The 21471-nt window shown below is 38.5% G+C and overlaps 3 protein-coding genes across 8 annotated transcripts in view; all 3 read right to left on the bottom strand.

Moving 5' to 3' along the window:
- Positions 1-19816, bottom strand: part of znrf3 (zinc and ring finger 3) — a 149037-nt gene extending 129221 nt beyond the window's left edge. The window contains exons 1-3 of one of the 6 annotated variants that reach the window (XM_037779114.1): positions 19715-19816; positions 7082-7168; positions 3931-4124 (exon numbers count right to left, since the gene is read on the bottom strand). In XM_037779114.1, coding sequence (XP_037635042.1) covers positions 3931-4124; positions 7082-7105 — 218 coding nt within the window. In that variant the 5' untranslated portion in view covers positions 7106-7168; positions 19715-19816. Of the gene's footprint in view, positions 1-523; positions 591-3930; positions 4125-7080; positions 7169-8243; positions 8302-13797; positions 13822-19714 lie in introns of those variants that run through there. The other 5 variants (XM_037779111.1, XM_037779112.1, XM_037779113.1 and 2 more) reach the window with 5 other exon arrangements.
- On the bottom strand, positions 10334-12619 carry LOC119493634 (nuclear factor 7, brain-like). The gene has a single exon (XM_037779121.1). It carries the CDS (start codon positions 12542-12544, stop codon positions 11099-11101), a length of 1446 nt encoding a protein of 481 aa, XP_037635049.1. The 5' UTR covers positions 12545-12619; the 3' UTR covers positions 10334-11098.
- LOC119493633 (zinc-binding protein A33-like) lies at positions 16599-18667 on the bottom strand. The gene has a single exon (XM_037779120.1). It carries the CDS (start codon positions 18404-18406, stop codon positions 16946-16948), a length of 1461 nt encoding a protein of 486 aa, XP_037635048.1. The 5' UTR covers positions 18407-18667; the 3' UTR covers positions 16599-16945.
- Positions 19817-21471: the final 1655 nt, after the last annotated feature.

Here is a 21471-nt window from a genome sequence, read left to right on the forward strand (position 1 = left end):
AACATTTTACAACATGCCCTTTTGTCCTCTCAACCACAACACAATTCCACTAACGCTTTACAGCAAATTCCTGACATAGCCTTTCAAATCACTGCCTTTAAAACTCTAAATAGACCAGTAGAGGAATGAAGATGAAGGGCACTAAAAATAGAAACACAAACTGAAGGGCTGTCACCACAGAGTGTGTGAGAAGAGTACGGGTTGAGCTGCCTCTGTAGCTTTCTTTACTCTACTCTTCTTCTCTTTACACAATCGTTCCATGGTCACAGGAGCACCAGTGCTGGTCATGATGGCTTGGACTTTTGCCCTCTTTATGATTAGCTGCTGTTGATGTCGGGAAATAAAGCTACTGTTATAGTTAGCCATCATAATGGGAGCCCAGCCCTGAAGAATAACAGCAGTCAGGGGTAGAATTATAGGATTTATGGCAGTAGGCTGGTAGTTGTAATCTTTTATACCATGTTTATCCTTCCGGCTGTTGAAAGTCATGAGATGGAGGTTCTTACTTACAAGTTGAACTAACCTGCTGGTTTGTGAGCTTCGACTCTCTTTCTTGACTTTCTGGTGGACATCTGACAGTGTGCGAAGACCTACAGATAAAAAAAACAAAAAACTTTAATAAGACCTGCTCCATCTCTCCGTGTCTTTTTCATCTCTGAATTTTATTATAAATCTGTAACCCTACCTCTAAATTTCTAATTGTTTGTAATTAGAAGGGTTCACACAACTAAACAAATGTTTCATGTCACATGGAGTTGAAGGAAAGCAGGGTTTCTGGGGCAGGAATGATATCAAGTCAGGTTTGTACACTATGATTCAGGAATAATGTCTTTGCCCAATGAGGCTCACCACTTATTCGAATGCAACCCCACACTCCTACATGCAGCTGCAACCTACTGCGTGCCATCCTGCCGCAATATAGAAATCAACATAATGTATTTGTCAATGTGTAACAGTAATTAATGACCTCTCAGGCATTGATGGATGACTGAACAGGCATATCGGGCACAGGCCCAGGGGCACAAAGTGTCAGGGCCCCCCTGGCCTTCACCGACAAAATGTCACTCAAAGAGAGAAATACCATCCAGGAAGAGACTCAAAATGACCACAAAGAAAAATGAAAAGACTACAAAAAGACTACAAAGAGACTCAAAATGACTACAATGAGATATAAGACAGCTGCAAAGAGACAAAAAACAACTACAAAGAGACTCAAAATGACTACAAAGAGACAAAACAATTACAAAGAGACACAAAACAACTACAAAGAGACACAAAGCAAGTACAAAAAGACACAAAATGACTATACAGAGAATCAAAATGACCACGAGACACAAAAACAACTACAAAGAGACTCAAAATGACCGCAAAAAGACACAAAATGACCACAACGAGACTCAAAATGACCATAACGAGACACAAAACAACTACAAAGGAACACAAAATGACTATAAAGAGACACAATAACAATTAAAAACAGAGGCTAAACAGCTAGAAAGTCTGTGTGTCTTTTGGTAAGAGAGGTGGTTTTGCATGTGTGTGCCCAGAGGCCCATTGTCTTATAATCCGCCCATGCTCTCAGGTCAACTGGTACACCTGCTGTACCTAAGGGTTAATACATTAACGGGTAGAGCAGCTTTTAGTTGTTCCCTCCCTGATGACTTGAGATGTGCCCAGGATTCTCACTTCTTTTAAAAGCAGCCTTAAAACATTTTGTTTATGTTTTTTGTGTGTATTGCATCCTTTGTAACTGAATAATTTATGCACCTTCCTGTGTGCTTGTGAATGGTTATTATCATTTTCTCCCCTTCTTTCATTCCTTTTTAATTTTCAGCAGAAAGAACATTGAGTATTTACCCATTTGAATGAAATGTGCTGTATAAATAAAGCTTGCCTTAACAACAAGATGATTAAGGCAGGAATGAAAAAGCTTTTCTATACTTTTCTAAATATTTTTGCATATTTGCTTGTGAAAAATCAAATACTTTATCACTTCAGGCCTGTAAAAATCCTTCAAATTTAAAATCTCTTTGGTTGAACTCCTCACAAATCACAAGCCACGGAGGTTGGGAACTACGGCTCCTGGCTATATAAGCCATTTGTACTAGTATGTTTGCAGGTTGCTATCTGTTAAATGTGTTCCTGCATCTCCATCAGACCTGTAGTTTAATGTGCTTAAGTGATTTTGAGTCTGATAAGAATCTAAATATGTAAGAAATTGCAGAAATATAAGTAATGGAAATATAAGTAGGCCAAATTGTGCAAAAAAAAAACTGATTACATCTTTTGCAAGTATTACTGTAATGCATGTATTTCCACAAAGTAAAACAAAGTTAGAATATGAAGACAGGTGTTGTGTTTTCATATATAATCTCACAGCTCCCCCTGGTGTTCACATGTTGTTACTACACCATGGAATTGACAGAAAAGTTTATCCAGTATGTAATCCCACTGAGGCATCAGCCTGTATAGATGTCACACGCGGGGATGACACCATAAATCTCCATGAAGCTTCCCGAGAGCATAAAGCATCCATTAAAATGTTAAATACCAGCCTAAATGATTCAACTTCTCTATGAGCTGTGACAAAATTAATCACAGTGTGGCAAATTGGAGAGATGAGGCGCTTATTAAAATGTATAGCATGACTTCTCTCGAGGAACAGCTATAAAAACCTGCAGCCAAAACTGTAATAGCCAATAACTTTTGCAAATTGGCTGGCTTTAGATTGAATAAATAGAGTTCTTATTTTAATTATCCCAAATGAATGCGGCGGATTAACTATCTGTGCTGCTAAAAAAACTACTGGGGGAGGCGTTGGAATGCAAAATAAACCTCCTAATTATTCAAAGTTTTACAACTCCTTTTTTCATCAAAGAGTTTGAAAAACTACTTATTTTTTTTTTTTCCCAAAGTATAGAACTCCTCTTTCAAATTCATTTACCAGGCAAAACAATGTAGCGTGGGCAGAGCAGCACATCTCCAGTGGCCAATTTCTGGATTTGAGACATAACTCTGGGGATTAGCCTGAACAGCAGTTAATTGCTTTAAACCAATGGCGCTGAATTAATCCTTTGATTTTTGGACTCCTTTTATGATTAGAGCGAGAGCGCAGGAGGGAGGGAGGAGAGGGAAAAATGTGAGAAAAGAGAGAGTAATGGAGACGGAAAAAGAAGAAACAACAATCTGACAATGACTCAGGCAGCGACGGCTAGCTGAACAGTCTTTCATCAGGAGGTAATGATATGAAACCTGTAATCTACAGGAGGCGGGGGTGGTAGGGGAGATCAGATGACTAATTATACTGAAGCAGTGCACTCTGGGATTGAGTGCAGGGCACAGGAGGGCTGAGCCCGGGCAGAAAGGCTCTGATCACCCAGCTGAGTAGTGAACTGAACAGACCCAGCTCTGATTTTGGTTTCCATTTCAGACTCAGCAGGTGGTGGCTATAGTGGAAGTATGTGTGTGAGCGTGTGTGTGAGAGTGCGTGTGTGTTCATGAGGTTGGACAGGGAATTCGGGTGCCATCATGTTATTTTCTGTAAAGCTGTCTCTACCTCTATCCGCAGGAATAAAGTGACTTTTTAAGGCTTTGTGATCATAAGTTGGTGTCAAACAGCCGTTTCTATGACAACAGAGCTGAGTTTCCCGTGAGTGTGTGTGTGTGTGTGTGTTCATGAAATTTCTTTCTTTCCGTCTGAGTTTCCTATCTTCACAGGGAGGGTGTTTTTGTGAAGAGAGATTGTTCTGGCTGTATATACTCTACTGTAGGTCCAGTTTAGATTTATATTGGGTGTTGGGTTGCCTTTAGGTTAACTCTGTTTTGACATGACAAGTCAAGAAGATTAGGATAGGCTTACGTTTTCAAAAACTTAAAAACCTAGATCATGTGCTTGTGCCAATGTGCTCAGAGACTCATTTTCATAATTACATCACCCTCTGAGATGCCCGTTCGCTTTCATGAGCCTGTAGTCCATAAGGACTCCGTGTCCTCCTCGGGGCCAAGAGAGGACACACTGCTGCTGCCCAAAGTGGTGGAGGTGAAGGCCGAGAGGGAAGACTTCCTGTGGGGCGTGGAGGCGAGCAGAGGAGCTGCGAGGGCGCCTGGGATGAACTCTCTGAGGCGTTTGGAGGGGAAAAGAGAAAGGAGATAAAAGTTTGTGCACGTTAATAAAGGACAGCATGTGTTTACCTTATCACCTAAACACAAAATGCAACGACAAACTATTGTTTGTTGTGGTCACGAGTGCAACAGACTTTCAACCCATAGAGGTCAGTATAACAAAGCTGTTCTTACAGTGCAGTAGCTCGCAGGAGTGTCCACATACAGCCCAATTTGATGATATAAAATCATCAGATAAAACTGAAACTTGAAAAACACAGTATAGCTAACTGCATACACATGTGTCACTAATGGCTACCACACCCCTCACTCAAACCATAACACCTCTAATGGCTTTAATTAATGTCCTTCATTGTCATCTGTTGAGGCTACTGTCAACAGAGGATCTATAATTGCCTCTTTTCTCCGTGTATAACTGTTGAATGACAGCACAGAAAGGGGATTCTTGGTATTAGTTCTGAGGGACTGTCTAAAAACCTGGCGGTAACTACTGATGGTTTAGCTCTGTGAATGTGTTGTTTTTTTGCATCAAGCTCCATTTTCTCCATGCTAGAAATATCTCAGTGTGAAGTCTCGCCATCTGTGTTTGGCCAGTTATTCAAGAGAAAAAAGTAAAGCAGACCAACAAACAACAACAACAAAAAGCCCAGAAATGGTGAAACGCTCCTATAATAACTTTTAAATGTGAATCCGTTTTCTTTAAAGCCTGGAGCTAATTCTTCAATTTATATCAGCTCCTTGAGCAGAAATATGCAAACACACACACACACACACACACACACACACACACACACACACACACGTACACAGACAGGCTGACAGGCGGCAGCTTGGCACACACTCACAGGTAGATCCATCTCTCAACTGAGGACGACATATGAGCAACAGAAAGCAACCAGACTCTCTCCCCGATGCCCTTCCCTCTCTCCTCCCTGTCCGTCAGAGAAGACCAGCCTTAAGTGTGTGTGACGCTCCCATCAGCCTAATTATCAGGGTGGACACTTCAGCACCAGCTCTCCAAATGTCCTCTACTGCCACACACTGCCATCCCCGGAGGAGGAAGTGTGTGTGTGTGTGTGTGTGTGTGTGTATGGAGATGCTTTTCACTTATTGAGCCAGTCAGTGAGTGTAAGCATGCATGTTTGACTGTTTCAGTAAGTGTGCCTGTGCATTAAGATTTAAGGTTTAGTGCCCCAGCATGAGTGAGTAAATGCACCTGACTTCCCATTTTTTGTATGTTTTTGTGTTTGTGTGTGTGTGCACCTGTGAATGTGGGTGTCACGGTGCAGGATTTCTGTCTTTCTGCAGAGCGTGGCAGGTAGAGGACTTTGAAAGATAAGTTCTGGGCAAACTGCAACCTTCTGCTGAGATCAGAGTTTGTCCAGAACTCAGTGGGACAGATGGAGAAAATGAATACCCTTGATGGACAAAAGTATGTGGACACATGAAGATTACACCCATATGTGACTGATGAACATCTTATTCCATAACAATGTGCTGCTGTAACTAGGCCTTTGACCAGATTTTGGAACCTGGATGCAGGGATTTGCTCCTATTCAGCCACAAGAGAATTAGTGATGTCCAACAATGATGTTGGGCGATACTCACCAGTACCCAGTACTGGCACTTCTACATTTCACTCTTGGCCGTACCGTGACTTTTTCTTTTCACAAGCTGCCACCCTTTTCTGCCTTCTCCATATCAGGGTCAGATTCAGGGTTTTCTCTGCCATTATACGGCGGAGCACCAGCGTTTTGATGCCACGCCTCATAAGCTGTATGAACATAGAAAAATGTGGGGAGCATCTGGACGAGCCGACATACGGCACGGGGGAGGTGAGAATGAGGGTGCTGTAATTTATCGGTACAATGATTAATGATTGATTAGTGAACTCTTTTTTTTATTTGTGAACAAATATAGATAATGAAACATTATTTAAAAGTCTTCTGAATCTGTTCTTTTGATTTTCAGAATATGATTTTACAGGGCAAACATTTCCAGAAGAATTAAATGTTCAGACGAAGGCTGTGATATGTGTTAATACTAAAATAATGATTTAACTAGTAATGATAAAGGTCCAAAATGATGCAAAAATTGCTTCGTTTTAAGTCAAAAACCTTCAAATGTTATTCGGGGAGGAACTTCAAACCCAATATCTCCAAGTATCTTTTATTCACTGTAGAATCTTTTTTCACTTCAAGCACTGGCGACAAGGTCTGACTTGCAGTCAGTCCAATTCGTCCTGAAGGTGTTGGATGAGGTTATGGTCAGGGCTCCGAGCAGGCTAGTGAAATTCTTTCACCCCAAACTGGGAACCGTTTATGCATTGGGCATTGTTATGTTGAAACATAAAAGGGTCGTTCCCAAACTGTTGGCACAACGTTGGAGACACACTAGTGTTTAAAATATCATTGTATGCTGGAGCATGAAGATTCTTCTTAATAAAGGCTAAGGCCGGTAATACTCTATGTTTTCATTATTGTCTTCAAATCACATGAAAAGACTGTAAGCAACAGTGGGTTACTCCCTCTCTCAATACTTTCCAACTTCCCTGTAGGTCTTTAAAAACAGGTCATGAATCTATATTTCTCTTCTCACAAAAAAGGCTAAGTATTTGTCTAAAGCACTGTATTTTACTCTCTCGCCCAGGAGAGTGTGTCTGTGGGAGGGAGAGAGCTGCGGGAGAAGCGAAACGCCAAAGCGAGTCTCATGCGGGCGGCTTAAAAAAAATTACAATTAATAATTATACTCGATGTTGACGATATAGTCATTTACTACATCCCACGTAGAAAAAGCCACAATTATTGACAGTAAATAGAAAAATCACCAGACTCATCCTTTAATTGGAACTGGGTGTCCACATACTTTTGGCTGTATAATGTAAAAACAAATTTAAAAAAAACCCATTAAAGATAGATAATAAATATAATAATAATAAAATGAAAGCGTGAGTTCTACCTTGGTTGAAACAAACTGCTCCCATTTGCTCTCAATGGCTCTCTGTTTTTTCAGCGTCTTAATCGTGGTCCTGCCTCGGCCAGGGTCTCTGCCAATGGAAAATGATTGCAGCTGTTGTGATACATTCATCACTCCGGTGACCTTCTGCGACTCACCACTAGTCGAAACCGGCCTTTTGAGGCGGAGACAGCTCGAGAGTCGCTCCGGCCATTATCAAAATCATAATTCATCTTATCCTAAAAACTGTGCAGTGTTGTTAGATTGATGCCCGACGTCAGAGCTGCCCGCCTGGTGGAAAGCCCAGCAGTGTCGTAACCTTGCGATAATGTTTCATTTCATCCTCTCCTTGTCTTCCTGTACAGTAATACCTCAGCTGGATCATTTGGCCCATAAAGCTTAAGACTTTCTGGGAAATTGGATTTGAAGCTGAGTGAAGGCCCTGGAGGCTGTAACATGACGACGTTTGAGTACAAAAAAGTTCTCTTTGTAGCTCTTTTTCCTTCCTTTTCTTTTTCATTTTTCTATCAATTATTCAAGACTTACAGTGGTGTGCAATAATATCCCTGTGCTACATTGTACAAGGAGGAGCCATTGTGACTTTAAACTTTATGAATTAATCTATTCTCCCAGTCCAGGGCTCCTCTGACACTTAGAGAGAGGCCATAAAGATCCTCATAGATCAATATCAAGGCAAGGGAAAAATAAATCAAAAGAAATATGAAGAGTAGAGCTGTCAATCGATTGAAATATTTAATTGCATGATTGTCCATAGTTAATCAAGATTAATCACACCTTTTTTATCTGTTCAAAATTAACCTTAAAGGGAGATTTGTCAAGTATTTAAGACTCTTATCAACATGGGAGTGGACAAATGTGCTTGCTTCATGCAAATGTATGTATATATTTATTATTGGAAATCAATTAACAACACAAAATAATCACTATTATTGTCCAGAAACCCTCACAGGTACTGCATTTAGGATAAAAAATATGCACAAATCATAACATAGCAAACTCAAACTCAACAGCTGTCAGTGTGTCAGTGTGCTGACTTGACTATGACTTGACCCCAAACTGCATGTGATTATCATAAAGAATATATAATAATAATAATTCTAATATTATATAGAAAAATAGCTGTATTTGTTTGTCAATCTACTCACTGGACCGATCAGAGCAGGGCTGAACAACACTGTCTGATATTCCACCACAGAGTGGTAACTGATATACAAACACATTAAATCCAACACATAAGGGATTAAGTCAAATATATATTATAAACCACAAATCATCCAGAAAAAACATTAAACATGAAAAACTATTATATAGAAAAATACATAGAAAATGGGCCAAAATAATGTTACTTGCCCAAATTTTTGATAATATAGGCATGTTCAGACTAGCAATAGGCCAGAAATGTATTAATACCTTCAACAGGGAAAACCATTGAACACAAATGAAAAGGGGATAATGAACAGGGAGGCGGCCTCAACAAATTTCTTAGAGAGACAATCAAAATATATTTGAAAATGGCCATGCCAGTTTTTCCTCGCCACAGTTTAGCGTAAGTTTGGAGTGTTATTTAGCCATGGTTGGTACCAATGGATTCCTTAGGTTTTCTAGTTTCATATGATGCCTGTATCTTCATTATAGCTTTAACAATGAGCCCGCCACAACATAAAAAATTGCAAGTTTGCAAGAAATTAGTGCCGTTACTATCCCGTTAACTTGGACAGCCTTAATAAAGAGGGAACCTTCATAACTGCCTTTAAGGAATTAAAGCAGACTACAGATGTAATGTAACAGCAATCGTGTGGGTTAAACATGAGTTTTAAGCTTTTGCCCTTCCTCTCCAATTCCTCCCTCTCGACACCCTGTGGTGGGTCAATATCACAGGAGCTGAAACCTGGAGGGTGGGGGGGGGGGATGAAGATGGAAGAATGCAATCTCTTCGCTAAGCCTGGACCCCCTCCGGAGCTTTGGACTTTATATTTCATCCAGCACTGTCAGCTCGCGCCTGCGGCTCCTGGTCACCACCACCCTCCATCACTGGCCCTCTACAGTACGGACGCTACGTCTCTTCAGGTGGCTCGCTTAAAAACAGTGCGAAGATGACAGAAGTTACTCATCGGTCAGCGTGCAGAGGTCAGCGCCGTAATGAGACGATGGCTGATGGATATGTCACTCACGCTGCTGTGTTTTAGCCTCTAAACTGGGGCTCCAGGCTGTGGATTCACTCTTTAATAGTAAATGGCAGTTAATGTATTATGCATGGAGCTTTTTCATAGTATGAAGACAGTACCTGACATAATCCTAACGCTCTGTGTGCTTCTGTGTCTCATTGCTCACAGTGAATGCACCATTATCCTGTCAAATGTGAACACTCTCTAAAAGAATTGAAGGATTATTAATTCATAAGCACATTAACTACACAGGTGAGGTTTTAACAAATATAAAACAAAGCATATTCAAAAATAATATTCAGGAAAAAAAAGATTCAGATGCACTGTTGTGGCCTAAAAGCTTCAGTACCAAGGAAATATGAAATGTTATGTCTATAAATTTCGTTCATGTTTTTACAGTGAGTTGCAATAAAACAATAAAAGAATATTGCATAATTAATTTGGGACAGTAGAGAAAAACAATTTCTGTGACCTTCAATAAATCATAAAAAGATTAAAAAAAAAAAAGATAACAATCAATCAGAGCCAGAATGTGTTTTGATAAACTGAGACTGAGTGTAAAGTGTAAAACACTGAAATTATAAATTGGAGCTGAAATAACTCATCAGAAGATCCAGAAATCTGACAAACTAAAAATGTTGTCTGATGATGATAAAAGTTAAAGAGAGACACTACAGGCAGAAACATTGTTTTTCATACACTGATCAATTTTGCGATTTTTTGTTTTTTTTGCTTCAATAACAAGTCTTCTTTCAGACTAGTGGAAATAAAACATCCATAATACACATTTAGGTGTTTATTTTACTATTTTGTCTATTTGTGTCTGTAGATTTCTCCTAAATTCACCCAAAGTTAGCTCCTCCACCTCATTTGCATATTTAAATATAACATTTCATAAAACTTCTCAAGTAAAAAATAATTGTCTTAATGTCAGTAATCAACTGGGGAAGATTCATGTCGATATCTATTAGTTATTTTTTTTACCCTATTCATCTGGGGTGTCTTGCAAAATGTAGTGAATTTTACAATATGTATCTTTAAAGGCTGTTTTCTCAAAATTAGTAATTTTGCAGACTCTGAGCCAGAAATCTCCACTTCAGTAGCACTTACATACACCACACTTTCCAATTTCATTCCTATCTATATTCTGATGGTTTTTACAGAGGAGTTTGTTCATACATCACTTATAGCCTGATTTATAGAACATTTTATTCATAAACATATGGCGAAAATAGATTTTTTTTTTTTATGGCTGTTGACAGTATTTTTGGATTTCTGGAGCGATAAAGAGAGATATCCAAAAAATCTCCTCTGTAAAAACCTTTGACTCTAATGTGTCAAAAAAATGAAACAAGAATTTTGAACCTGGCTTTATCCATTGTTCAGATTTCTTTTCTGGAAATGTATCCAAATTAGCGCATATTTAGTAAGATAATGCCTTGTTTGCATATTGAAACACAACATTTCAGAAAACTTGTAATACAAAAAATAATTGTTTTGATGTAAGTAATCAACTGGTGAAGTTTCATGGTGAAATCTATTAGTTAAATATTTTACCCTATTCACCTGTAGAGTCTCCCCTTAAAGAATCACACAGCTGAAACAAAGTGTTTGGTATAGTGGATACAGTAGATGTTATATTGTGGTCTGATTAAACACAAGATGATGATAACCAGGTTAATAAGTAAACTGATTTGGAGCTATAGGAAAGTTTAAGACCTGATGATGTAATGCAGTTTAAGTATTGAGTAAATATTATTTCTGTTATAACTGTTGATTGTTTTGATTATTTCAATGAGATCTAGACAGACAGTGAAGTCAGATTAAAGTCTGAACTAACACCAACGTGTCTGAACATCACAGATAATCTCAGTTTGACTGATTTTGATATCAACAGTTTTAACATCACCAGCTCGTCCAATACTGAAATATGGGAAGAGTTTCTCAGTGAAAGTGTCTCTGAGAGTGTAGATGTGAGTCATGTCTTCAGGGTTGTAGAAGGACACCTCCCCCCTGTCATAGTCCAGCTGGACTCTGATCCTCTGGAGACTCTTCTTCACTCTGACTGTCTCACCAAAAACATCAATGTATTTTCCACTGCGATGAGCTAAACACCAGATTCCATATTCTGGTGAAGCATTTGCCTTCCCCTTCGTGTCAGCTGACTCTTTAGCCAAACCTACAATCCAGTCAGGATGGTCTCCCACCTCCACCTCCCAGCTGTGTTTCCCTGAGCTGAAGCCCTCAGAGCCCAGAACAGTGGGAAAGTTAGTGAATCTCTCTGGATTGTCAGGAAGCTGCTGGCTTGTGTCTCCACATCTCACACTGGTCAGATCATCAGACAGGTGGAGCCAGGGGCTTTCAGTGTTTGGGTCCAGAATGACAGGACTGAAGTGGACCTTGTCCTTCATCTTCTCCCAGACTCTGAAGGACAGGTTGCCCAGGTGTTTGGCCACATCTATCAGCGCTCCTGAGACCAGCTGTGGATCTGACAGTGAGCACTGGACTCTGGCTCTGGTCTGAGTGGCTTCATAACTGCTGAGGAAGGGCACGTTGTGTTTCTGCAGGTCTTCTTCAACAGCAGAGATACTGTCTGACAGAGAGGAGATTTGCTCCTGAATCATTTTCATCTCTCTGCTGATAGTCTTCCCCTTCTGCTCCTCTTCCTCCCTCAGAGCTGCCAGTCTGGACTCCTCTTCCTCATTCAGGAACTGGTGGAGCTTGTTGAACTCTGCTGTGATCTGCCTCTCTGTGGACGACAGCTGCTTCTTGAAGTGTTTAATCATTTCATCATATTCTTTCTCTACTTGTTTGTGTTTGTCCCTCTTGTCCTGTAGAGACTCTAAGTCAGATTTCAGCTGGTCCTTCAGGTCACTGACTGCTTGTTCTACAGGAACCAACTTGTGACTCTGGTGGAGAGATAACTCACAGACAGGACACACAGCTCTCTCTTCATCCTTACAGAACAGTTTAGGCTCTTCCTGATGTTTACTACACACCACCTCCACCTTCTTCTCTTCTTTTTCTGTCTCAGATGATCCAGTTTTCTGTCTCTCAGCAAACGAGTCAGACAGTTCCTTCAGAGCAAAGTTCACACAGATATTTTGTTTAGATGACTTTCTTTTACAAATGGGACAGTTTTTGTTTCGAGCTTGTTCCCAGAATTTCTTCAGGCAGCTTGGACAGAAGCTGTGGCCACAGCTCAGAGACACAGGATCTCTGAAAGTCTCTGAACACACATGGCAGTTCAGGAAACTTTCAAGAAAAGCTCTGTCAGCCATTTTCTTGATTTTCCAAATTGTTCTTCAATGACAGACTCACCAGCGTTTATTTCCCTTCAGTTTGCTTCTTACAGTCCTCCAAGTGTGCATCGTTCGATAGAGGTCTCTCCCAGCGTAATGGAGTTGATGCTCTGTTCAACGATGCCAGAATGTGCTGACAACTTCAGCAATTAATTTCATTAATTAATCATTAACGGTAGTAAATGCAGTCATCTGTCTTTTATTACCAGCAGATAACAGAATACGTTTCAACCTGTACTTCAGAACCTGGAAAACTTTCAAGTTCATCCTTTAACCCGTCTGTTTCCCTCTTGTGTGAGAAATAAACACTGCAGAAGATTTCAAGATCCAAAATGTTGCATCTGATGTTTTATGACAATGAAAAATATATATTTTGTCACAGTAAAGACAAATAAACTGTTGGAAGCACTGATGATGAAAAGACCACTGATGTAAAACTCTTAAGAATAAACTTCTTGACATTATATGTATGTGCCTCTTTTATAAACAGTAAATCTACATGCAGAGAATAACAGTAACTTTTTATCCAGTGCTCCTGTTTATGACTGATTACAGCTCTCACTATCTTTGGACTTTGTGTGACAGTGTTTTATTATTGCAGGACCTTTGAGCTCAAACATTTATTGGTACATGTTCCTTATGATTTTAAGTGGTTTTTTTTAAATTGGAAGAAGTTTCTGTTTAGGGTCACACAAATATATGGTGACAGTCCTGAAGATCAACAACTCTAGAAATGTTTTAATTAGAGCTGTCAAAGTTAATGCGATAATAACGCATTAACGCTACCTGTGATTTTTAGGTTGTAGCGGACTCAGTTTAAAAGCTAGAATGAAGATACTGGTATCATATGAAACTAGAAAAACCTAAAGAATCTATTGGTACCAACCATACTAGCTTGTTGTGGATAAATAACGCTCCAAATTTACACTAAATTTTACATAAGCAAGCATATTTGCCCACTCCCATGTTGATAAGAGTATTTAATACATGACAAATCTCCTTTTAAAGTACATTTTGAACAGATAAAAAATGTGTGATTAATTTGCGATAACATTTTTTATGTTGGCAGTTAGAGCAAATCGGTTTATAAGTTTTAAACAGGAGGGCGAGTCGATTAGGTGTATTCCCTTAGGCAACTTTAGAAGGCAACTTCTTATCCATGTATTTGCTTTAACTGACCACTGGTAAGTTGTATGTGGGTGGTAAGAACCTTTGACCCCAGAATAACTTACTTGGGGTCCCAGCAGGCGGTGAGCAGTCCGACTCTGCCGGAGCGATCCAGAGTCAAGGCCTCCAGCAGCCCATTGAGATAGCAGAGCTGGCGGTAGATGAACTCCCTGCAACGGCACACAAAGACATGAACGTCGACATCTATCAGAGGCTTGTTTGTCCAGAAAGGTTTTATTATAATAATTCCAGAAGATACAGCAAGCAAAAAACTATGACAAATTATCCAACTCATATTTCCATGATAAAAATAACAATTTTTTTATTATCCCATTTAGATCTGGGCCATTTATCTGAATACACAGTTGTGTACCACCCGGCGAATCAAATATATATTTAGTTGCTGGAGCAGGGCCGTCTTAAAGCTTAGGCCATATAGGCAGTCGCCTAGGGCGCCACCTGCTGGGGGGCGCAGGTTGCCTTTTAAAAAATAAAAAAAATAATAAAAATAAATGCCAGTTGGCGCCCTTCCTCATTTTTTTGCATTGAGATAACAAATGAACAAATAAATAAATAAATAAAGAAACACACTTTCCACCCCTGTAACTCTCTTTCTCACCCTTTTTCATCAGCCCGGCCGCACTTGAGACTTACCGCACTCATTAACAAACTAACATTTGTTAATAAAACCGAAATTGTAGTAAAACTGACTAAACACTTTTAAGCCAAATACATCACGGACCAATTGTTAATTTATATTATAATAAATAGTTATTTATGAAAATAAAAATAATTTTTTTTTTGTCTTAAAACCATTGTGATGTCTGATGTGTGTTGCGGTTTATGGGGCTAGGGTAAATGGTAGTTCATATTTGATATGGATTAGCTAACAGGAAGTGAGCCGCACAATGTGAGGGAGAGAAGAGAGGTGAAAACAAAAATTAAGACATGAAGGAAAGCAGCGATAATAGGCCTATTATCTATATCTACTATATCAATAACCCTTGCCTGAGCTGCAGGTGGATTCAAGATCGATACTAAAGGAGTTGCGTCGCCCTCTGGTGGTGGTTTGCATTCAAAGACCTGCAGTGACAGAACATTTGTGGTTGTCCATAGTGACTTTACTGTTTCAATGTACGTGATACTTTGCATGAAGCATGAAGGCGATTCCAGTCTAGAAAAATTAATCTCCTTTATTGATTAATTATATCTGATTGGCAAAATAAAAACTTAGGTTTTATAGCAACTAATGTAAAAGTTCATCCAGCCAATAATCAATGACAAGTAGGCTAGGAAAATAATAATAATTAAAATAATAAAAAAAACCATTTTCCTTTATTTAGCAATATCCCAATAATCTTGAAAGACGATCACACCCCATTCTTATTCTGTAACTGTTATGTGGATTCGCAGTGAAATAGTTTAGAAGTTTTAAAGTTGTTTTTTTTCCTTTTTTAGCATCAAATATGTAAATATCAAACATTTTCTTTTTCAGGATAAACTGGGCTATTTGAAAATACAGAAACGTTTGACATCAATAGTTGCATTCTCAGACTTTTAATGGATTATAAACATGTAGAATTTAGGTTCAGCTGGAAAATTATTCTTTTTGCCTTTATTTGACAGTCAGTGTAGAGAAGCACGGAGAGAGAGAGATGATATGCAACAAAGGTCAGCCACCAGGGCACCCTCAGAGTAACTTTTACTAAACTTTAACTCCACTTACTAGACTGACTTCAAGGGGTCAAAGGTCAACATGTAGAATGTGAATTATTAAAAAATATGAAATGTTATGTCTATATATTTTGTTCATGTTTTTACAGTGAGTTGCATTAAAACAATAAAAGAATATTGCATAATTAATTTGGGACAATAGAGACAGTAGAGAAAAACAATTTCTGTGACCCTCAATAAATCATAAAAATATAAAAAAGATAACAATCAATCAGAGCCAGAATGTGTTTTGATAAACTGAGACTCTGAGTGTAAAGTGTAAAACACTGAAATTATAAATCAGAGCTGAAATAACTCACCAGAAGATCTAGAAATCTGACAAACTAAAAATGTTGTCTGATGATGATAAATGTTAAGGAGAGACACTACAGGCAGAAACATTGTTTTCGTGCACTGGTCAATTTTGAGATTTTGGGCTATTTTGCTTCAATAACATGTCTTCTTTCAGACTAGTAAAAAAAAACATCCATAATACACATTTAAGTGTTTATTTTAATACTTTATCTATTTGTGTCTGTAGATTTGATGATAAAGTTATCATTATATAATGACTAATTTGCATATTTAAACATAACATTTCAGAAAACTTGTCGAGCAAAAAATAATTGTCTTAATGTCAGTAATCAACTGGGGAAGTTTCATGTCGATATCTATTAGTTAATTTTTTTTACCCTATTCAAGGGGTGTCTTGCAAAATGTAGTGAATTTTACAATACATATCTTTAAAGGATGTTTTCTCAAAATTAGTATTTTCTCAGACTCTGAGCCAGATATCTCCACTTCAGTAGCACTTACAGACACCACACTTTCCAATTTCATTCCTATCTACATTGTGATGGTTTTAACAGAGGAGTTTGTTCATACATCACTCATAGCCTGATTTATAGAACATTTTATTGATGAAAACATGGCAAAAATGTATATATTTTTGTATGGCTGTTGACAGTATTTTCGGATTTATGGAGCGATAAAAAGAGATTTCCAAAAAATATCCTCTGTAAAAACCTTTGACTCTAATGTGTCAACAAAATGAAACAATAATTTTTAACCTGGCTTTATCCAATGTTCACATTTCTTTTCTGGAAATGTATCCAAATTAGCGCATATTTAAACACAACATTTCAGAAAACTTGTAATACAAAAAATAATTGTCTTAATGTCAGTAATCAACTGGTGAAGTATCATGGTGATATCTATTAGTTAAATATTTTACCCTATTCACCTGTAGAGTCTCTCCTTAAAGAATCACACAGCTGAAACAAAGTGTTTGGTATAGTGGATACAGTAGATGTTATATTGTGGTCTGATTAAACACAAGATGCTGATGACCAGGTTAATAAGTAAACTGATTTGGAGCTGTAGGAAAGTTTAAGACCTGATGATGTAATACAGTTTAAGTATTGAGTAAATATTATTTCTGTTATAACTGTTGATTGTCTTGATTATTTCAATGAGATCTAGACAGACAGTGAAGTCAGATTAAAATCTGGACCAACACGAACGTGTCTGAACATCACAGAGAATCTCATTTTGAATGATTTTGATATCAGCAGTTTTAGCATCACCAGCTGATCCAACATAGAAATATGGGAAGAGTTTCTCAGTGAAAGTGTCTCTGAGAGTGTAGATGTGAGTCATGTCTTCAGGATCGTAGAAGGACACCTTCCCCTTGTCATAGTCCAGCTGGACTCTGATCCTCTGGAGACTCTTCTTCACTCTGACTGTCTCACCAAGACCATTAGCGTATTTTCCACTGCGATGAGCTAAACACCAGATTCCATATTTTGGTGTGTCATATCTCTCTCCCTTCCTGTCAGCTGACTCTTTAGTCAAACCTACATTCCAGACAGGATGGTCTCCCACCTCCACCTCCCAGCTGTGTTTCCCTGAGCTGAAGCCCTCAGAGCCCAGAACATCTACATACTTAGTGTTTCTCTCTGGATTGTCAGGAAGCTGCTGCTTTGTGTCTCCACGTCTCACACTGGTCAGATCATCAGACAGATAGAGCCTGCGGTTTGCAGTGTTTGGGTCCAGAATAACAGGACTGAAATGAACCTTGTCCTTCATCTTCTCCCAGACTCTGAAGGACAGGTTGCCCAGGTGTTTGGCCACATCTATCAGCGCTCCTGAGACCAGCAGTGGATCTGACAGTGAGCACTGGACTCTGGCTCTGGTCTGAGTGGCTTTATAACTGCTGAGGAAGGGCACGTTGTGTTTCTGCAGGTCTTCTTTAACAGCAGAGATACTGTCTGACAGAGAGGAGATGTTCTCCTGAATCATCTTCATCTCTCTGCTGATAGTCTTCCCCTTCTGCTCCTCTTCCTCCCTCAGAGCTGCCAGTCTGGACTCCTCTTCCTCTTTCAGGAACTGGTGGAGCTTGTTGAACTCTGCTCTGATCTGCTTCTCTGTGGACAACAGCTGCTTCTTGGAGTGTTTTACCATTTTATTGTATGTTTTCTCTACTTGTTTGTGTTTGTCCTTCTTGTCCTGTAGAGACTTTAAGTCAGATTTCAGCTGGTCCTTCAGGTCACTGACTGCTTGTTCTACAGGAACCACCTTGTGACTCTGGTGGAGAGAAAACTCACAGGCAGGACACACAGCTCTCTCTTCATCCTTACAGAACAGTTTAGGCTCTTCTTGATGTTTACTACACACCACCTCCACCTTCTTCTCTTCTTTTTCTGGCTCAGATGATCCAGTTTTCTGTCTCCCAGCAAACGAGTCAGACAGTTCCTTCAGTGCAAAATTCACCCAGATATTACTTTTAGATGATTTTCTTTTACAAATGGGACAGTTTTTGTTTTTAGTTTGTTCCCAGGATTTCTTCAGGCAGCTTGAACAGAAGCTGTGGTTGCAGCTCAGAGACACAGGATCTCTGAAAGTCTCTGAACACACATGGCAGTTCAGGAAACTTTCAAAAAGAAAAATTTTCTCAGCCATTTTTCTTGATTTTCCAAATTGTTCTTCAATGAAAGACTCACCAACTTGCTCGATAGAGATCTCTCCCAGTGTAATGGAGTTGATGCTCTGTTCAACAATGCCAGAATGTGCTGACAACTTCACCAACCTCTTTCATTAATTAATCATTAATGGTATTAAATGCAGTCATCTGTCTTTTATTACCAGCTGATAACAGAATACGTTGCAACCTGTACTTCAGAACCTGGAAAACTTTCAAGTTCATTCTTTAACCCGTCTGTTTCCCTCTTGTGTGAGAAATTGAAAGAAAAAGAAAAGAAACTGTTGGAAGCACTGATGATGAAAATACCTCTGATGTAAAACTCTTAAGAATAAACTTCTTCACATTCTATATATGTGCCTCTTTTACATACAGTAAATCTACATGCAGAGAATAACAGTAACTTTTTCACCAGTGTTCCTGTTAATGACTGATTACAGCTCTCACTATCTTTGGACTTTGTGTGACAGTGTTTTATTATTGCAGGACCTTTGAGCTCAAAACATTTTTTGGTACATGTACTTCCTTGTGATTTTAAGTGTTTTATTCCTCCATAAAAGTTGGGAGAAGATCATATTTAGGATCACACAAATATATGGTGACAGTCCTGAAGATCAACAACTTTAGAAATGTTTTAATTAGAGCTGTCAAAGTTAATGCGATAATAACACGTTAACGCAAATTTGTTTTAACGCCACTAATTTCTTTAACGCATTAACGCAACTTGTGATTTTTAGGTTGTAGCGGACTCAGTTTTAAAGCTAGAGTGAAGATACTGGTATCATATGAAACTAGAAAACCTAAAGAATCCATTGATACCAACCATACTAGCTTGTCGTGGCTAAATAACACTCCAAACTTACGCAACATTTTAAATAAGAAAGCATATTTGCCCACTCCCATGTTGATAAGAGTATTTAATACATGACAAATCTCCCTTTAAGGAACATTTTGAACAGATAAAAAATGTGTGATTGATTTGCGATTAATCACAATTAACTATGGACAATCATGCGATTAATCACGATTCGATATTTTAACTGATTGACAGCCCTACTATAAACTGTTTCACAGCGGGTGCATTGAGAACATTTTCAACCGGAGTTAATGTAAAAAAAAGTTCAATTTTATGTGGGCAGTTAGAGCAAATCAGTTTATGTGTTTTAAACAGGAGGGTGAGTCGATTAGGCGTATTCCATTAGGCAACTTCTTACCCATGTATTTGCTTTAACTGACCACTGGTAAGTTGTATGTGGGTGGTAAGAACCTTTGACCCCAGAATAACTTACTTGGGGTCCCAGCAGGCGGTGAGCGGTCCGACTCTGCCGGAGCGATCCAGAGTCAAGGCCTCCAGCAGCCAATTGAGACAGCAGAGATGGCGGTAGATGATCTCCCTGCAACAGCACACAAAGACATGAACATCAACATTTATCAGAGGCTTGTTTATCCAGAAAGGTTTTATTATAATAATTCCAGAAGATACAGCAAGAAAAAAACTCACTATGACAAATTATCCAACTCATATTTCCATGATAAAAATTACAATTTTTTTATTATCCCATTTAGATCCGGGCCATTTATCTGAATACACAGTTGCATGTGGCCCGACGAATCACATTTTTTTTAGTTGCTGGGAGCAGGGCCAATTTAAAGCTAAGGCCATATAGGCAGCCGCCTAGGGCGCCACCTTCTGGGAGGCGCCAGTCACCCTCTACAAAAATTAAAAAAATAATTTTCCAAAAATGCCAGTTGGCGCCCTTCCTAATTTTTTGCATTGAAATAATGAATGAACAAATAAATAAATAAATAAATAAAGAAACACACTTTCCACCCCTGTAACTCTCTTTCTCACCCTTTTTCATCAGCCCGGCCGCACTTGAGACTTACGGCACTCATTAACAAACTAACATTTGTTAATAAAAGTGTAAATTGTAGTAAAACTGACTAAACACTTTAAACCAAATACATCAGGGACCGATTGTTAATTTATATTATAATAAATACACTTATTTATGAAAATAAAAATCTTAATTTTTGTCTGAAAACCATTGTGATGTCTGATGTGTGCTGCGGTTTATGGGGCTAGCGTAAGTGGTAGTTCATATTTGATATGAATTAAAATAAAAATAAAACATGAAGGAAAGCAGCGATAATAAGCCTATTATCTATATCTACTATATCAATAACGCTTGCCTGAGCTGCAGGTGGATTCAAAATCGATACTAAAGGAGTTGCGTCGCCCTCTGGTGGTGGTTTGCATTCAAAGCCCTGCAGTGACAGAACGCTTGTGGTTGTCCATAGTAACTTTACTGTTTCAAAGTATGTGATACTTCGCATGAAGCATGAAGGCGATTCCAGTCTAGAAAAATCAATCTCCTTTATTGATTGGCAAAAGAAAAACGTAGGTTTATAACAACTACTGTAAAAGTTCATCCAGCCAATAATCAATGATAAGTAGGCTAGGAAAATAATAATAATTAAAATAATTAAAAAAAACATTTTTCTTTATTTAGCAATATCCCAATAATCTTGAAAGACGATCACACCCCATTCTTATTCTGTAACTGTTATGTGGATTCGCAGTGAAATAGTTTAGGAGTTTTAATGTTTTTTTTTCTTTTCTTTTTTAGCGACAAATATATAAATATCAAACATTTTCTTTTTCAGGATAAACAGGTCTATTTGAAAATACAGAAACGTTTGACATGAACAGTTGCATTCTCAGACTTTTAATGGATTATAAACATGTAGAACTTTTTTTTGCCATTATTTGACAGTCAATGTCGAGAAGCACGGAGAGAGAGAGATATGATATGCAACAAAGGTCAGCCACCAGGGCACCCTCAGAGTAACTTTTACTAAACTTTAACTCCACTTACTAGACTGACTTCAAGGGGTCAAAGGTCAACATGTAGAATGTGAATTATTAAGCATCATAGCTAATAAACAACAGTATTTAGTGAATGTATTACAGCATATTCACCCTCTTTAGGAGAGTAGGACACATGTTGCTTGGATCGCAATAACAACACACAAAGAGGGGTTA

Source organism: Sebastes umbrosus, chromosome 8 (assembly GCF_015220745.1).
Source record: "Sebastes umbrosus isolate fSebUmb1 chromosome 8, fSebUmb1.pri, whole genome shotgun sequence".
Taxonomy (NCBI): domain Eukaryota; kingdom Metazoa; phylum Chordata; class Actinopteri; order Perciformes; family Sebastidae; genus Sebastes; species Sebastes umbrosus.